Here is a 4,273-nt window from a genome sequence, read left to right as displayed (position 1 = left end):
GAATTTGTAAGTGAGGTATAGGACATGTGGATGAACTTTAATCTATTTTGGGTTTATAGGAAATAATTATAGATTTGTGTGTTATAGCATTTGTATGTGAACATATGCGTTAGTGATTCGAATCAAGATACAAATGTTTATGATTAAACCAACTATATTGGAAGAATAAGCATAAAATGCCAACTGATCCGACGAAAAGGAGAGAGCTTCAATATATAATTCCTATTACAATGTTCTTGATCTTGAAAAAGCTAACCCTTAAAAGTAGGGAAATGCCTCTTATTTATAGTTTCGCCTTATGGACCTTGCATACAACATAAAGCCTTTTTCAGAATAAAGTAAATCCTAAAATGATAAGGTTGGGCCGTACGGTGCGACACCGTACGATCGTCGGTACAATGTGACGAACGATGTTGACGCGTGACGATTTTTATAGCGATTAATCGGACTAACGACCACGATCAACTCGGTCATCGAAACCGGACCAACGACGGCCACGATCAACCGACTCGGTCGAAACTTCGGATCGTCGGTGGATGCGGAGTTTGGTCCGGTGATACGGACCAAACAAATTCGCTTCACTTTTCTTAGGTCAATTGCAGTCGGTGCAATATCACCAGTTCTAAGGGAAGACTCGGTGGTCATGCCTGTCTCTTCTTATCTCCGGTCCCTGGTCTCACCGGTCTTGCTTATATTCGGTTTTTACCGTATACAAAGTTAGCTTTATTTTGTTTGTTTCCTTAGTAAGTTGCCATTTAACTTTGTGAATGTGCTTTTGTATACAAGTTCTATGCTTCCTAGAATAAGGTAAGGTTCTAAAATGTCAAATTTTCTCTGCTGAGTGAGACTGTAGAGTATAAATATGAACTCACTCGGCCTTACTTAATCATACTCATCCTTAATTAGGAGACAAGGAGGGTCAGTTCGATTTAGTAATATTTCAATGATTTCATATTGTATGTCTGTGTGTTTGGTACGACGGAAAATATTTTTCAAAAAAATATTTTTTCGAAAAATAAACAATTTTCCTACTAATTTTTTTGTGTTTGTTTCGCAAATTGAGAAATATTATTTAAGACTATTTGCGTATATTCAAAGCAAAACATAATGAGATTTTTTGAATTTTGGGTACAACTTTTGATGGTGGGGGGTGGGTAGGCGGGGCTAAGCATGAGGTTGACTGGGGGTGGCGGGAGGGAGGGGGTAGGTGGGAGAGGTAGTGGGGTTGGGGGTAAGGTGGGCGTAGGTGGGTTAATGGAAGGTGGGGCCTCGTGGGTGGATAGTGCGGAGATGGGGTTGGGGATGCGTAGTGCATTTTTATTTATCCAAAAAATATTTTTCACAGATCTTAAGGAAAACATTTCCATAGGAACACATTTTTCAAGATATTTAGTGCAATCAAACAAGAGAAAATAGAAAAACATTTTTCGAAAACACATTTTCCGTCATACCAAACACACCCTTCGACTGAAATGACAAAAATAGTCCCTTAACAAAATTGACTCTTGAAAAGCACCTGAACCGTTTAAATTGGAAAACTCATCGGGGCAAGTGTCAATGGATTCATTCTCTCCAATTCATGTCTCAAGAAAATTTTTATTCGGTCCAATTGAATACTTCATTGTCTTCTTTCGATCCTCAATTAAATGGAATGGCAAATGAACCGCCGGTTATATCCTCTTCGAAATTTCGATAGCACCTTTGTTGTTGAAATCTTATAGGTAGGGATTTTTCCTAAAATAATGGGGAAAACAAATTGGGAGAAGTTTGTCCTGATGCTTTTATTCATTTTAAACAACTCACGTGCTTTTCATGAGCCAATTTCGTTAAAGATAACTATCACGATGCTTTACATTTATAACGGAGACAATAAACATAAAGGACTAAAGCTCACCTGTGGCAAAATTAGTGCATGAAATATGATTCGTCCACCCCATTCAAATTTAGGCGGGTTAATGACCCACCAATTCAATAGACTAAGGACCCATTTGGCCATAAGAATTATTCACTTTTTTGGGAATTTTTTTTCACTTTTTTTAAAAATTAGTGTTTAGCCATGAAAATTTCAAATACAACTTCAAGTAGTATTTGGAATCTGAAAAAACAAGAAAAACTTGTTTTTCACTTTTTTCACAACCAAAACCTTGTTGGAAAAGTACATTTCAACAAAAAAAAAAAAAAAAACTATTTGCAAAAACTATGGCCAAACACAACTCCAACTCCAACTCCAAAATTCCAAAAAAAAATAGTGAAAAAGTTTTTGGTTTTTATGGCCAAACGCCTACTAACAAGGTTACGACTCATAACTGAATTAGAATTTGGGAAATAGACACATTGACATTTTAATATGCTAAAATGAGAATGGAACGTGGTTAAAAGAAGCAGGTCAGATGAAACGTGTCTGCGAATTTGAGTTCAAAAGTTGGTGGGTTTAATTTTTAAATTAATAATATATGTGGTTAATCATAACAAATCAAGTGACTTTTTAAATTAGAAAAATATTTAGGGTGGTAGTTTGAGGGTTATTCTTCAGCAAAAAAATAGGTTGGAATAATTTATTTTTATTTTTTTTAAATTTCCAGAAGGCATGCCTTCTGGTTTTTCATTAATCAAAAGAGTTCTACATCAAAAAATAGAGAATAGAACTTGAACCATCTTGATGAGTAACTCTCACAAGATGGTTTTACACTATGATAAAGAAAATAACTCCTATAGCTATATATCCTTCTAGGCATGCTGAATCTTCCTTGTTTTGATCTTCAATGATGGAATTTGTGACTTGTCCATGTTTATAATCTTCCTTCCCATGGCTGGTAGCTCCTGAAAGCTATGAAACTCAATGAACTCATCATGTTGAAGAGCAATGTTTGCCAAGAAATACGCAATTGATTGCCTTCTCTCGAAAACATGCTTGATGTCCATGTTCAGGTGCCTCATTACATCTTTGCATCAACTCTATCTTCTCCACTAGTCGCCAAGGTATTTTCCATACATCTTTGAATAATGTTATTCAATCTTTGTGAATCGGTTTTCAACCCGAACATCTTAAATTGTTAGAGTAACAATAATGAATAGCTTCCTGTATTGTTGCTGTCTTAGCTTCCATGTTGTTAGCTGTGCCTAGTTTCTTGGCCTGTGCATACACAAGATCCCCTCTATCATCTCTGATGCAAAATGTATATGCACTAAGTCCTGGATTCCCTTGATAAGCTCCATCAGTAGTGCTTTTGAAGCCATGCTTTGGCAATTCCCATACCACCTTATGAACATGAAGCCTTGGCTTATATTGTGTGAGCATCTCCACTATAGAAGGCCCGGTGGGAAGCCTCCTCATCCATGGATATTTCACTTGAACCAGCTAGTATATGGTCTGCTGAACTTGATACACCATTCTGCTGTATGTAGTATTTCTGCCATGCTTAATAGAATTTCTCCTTTTCCATATTTCCCATAGTATGATTGCAGGAATGGCTTGAAAGATGGTATGCAACTTGTGTGATGCAGGAGCTGTCCACCAAAGTGTAATGACTTGCTGCAGGTGCTGCCCTTCTATGTTTAAACCTGCACAAGAAGCAAACTGTTTCCAAAGCTTAAAAGCTGTTGGAGATGTTAGAAATAAATGAGACATGGTCTCTTGCCTATGATCCTCACAACACCAGCATCTTGATACAAGACTGATATGCATCCTCTTAAGATTATCATCAGTAGCAATTCTCTCTTTCCACAGTCTCCACAAGAAGAAGCTAGTCTCCGCAAGAAGAAGCTGATCTTTATTGGCATGCCCTTCAACCATATAAATTTATACACTGATTTAGTTTTTTGTTTTTGCCTTACCTCTTCCCATGCACTCTTAACGGAGAGAATTGACCCACCGTTCCCCCCCCCCCCCCCCCCTCCAGCCTTATCATTATCGGCCCTCACCAAAGCGGGGATCGATATTTTCCATAATGTATTCCGTTGTTTCACTTGACAAAACTGAAGTTAATTTTTGCTGATCCCATTCTCCATTCAGAATCTATTCCTTAACTTCAGTCTCATCTTCCAAGTTATGCTCATTATCCACAAAAAACAATGCCCCTTGTCTTGTCCAGTTATCAAACCAGAAAGTAGATGTACCTGTCTTGATCTGCCACCATATATTGTGCTCAATGTCTTCCCTTACAGTTACCATTTTCTTCCATGCATGAGATGCATCCCTAGCTTGTGCAATAATAGGATGAAGTTTTTTGCAGTACTTGTTAGCCATGAAAGCACCCCATAATGACACTGGTGT

General features: G+C 37.5%; 1 protein-coding gene across 1 annotated transcript; it reads right to left on the bottom strand.

Annotated features, from left to right (window-relative positions):
- Window positions 1-3,358: 3,358 nt before the first annotated feature.
- On the bottom strand, window positions 3,359-3,793 carry LOC132043051 (uncharacterized). Its single transcript, XM_059433536.1, has one exon. It carries the CDS (start codon window positions 3,791-3,793, stop codon window positions 3,359-3,361), a length of 435 nt encoding a protein of 144 aa, XP_059289519.1.
- Window positions 3,794-4,273: the final 480 nt, after the last annotated feature.

The sequence above is a fragment of the Lycium ferocissimum genome, unplaced genomic scaffold (genome assembly GCF_029784015.1).
Source record: "Lycium ferocissimum isolate CSIRO_LF1 unplaced genomic scaffold, AGI_CSIRO_Lferr_CH_V1 ctg20536, whole genome shotgun sequence".
Taxonomy (NCBI): domain Eukaryota; kingdom Viridiplantae; phylum Streptophyta; class Magnoliopsida; order Solanales; family Solanaceae; genus Lycium; species Lycium ferocissimum.
This window is presented reverse-complemented; position numbering and strand designations above follow the sequence as displayed.

Coding starts and splice junctions, on each gene's coding strand:
- LOC132043051 (XM_059433536.1), bottom strand. CDS start 3,793: ATGGTTGAAGGGCATGCCAATAAAGATCAGCTTCTTCTTGCGGAGACT.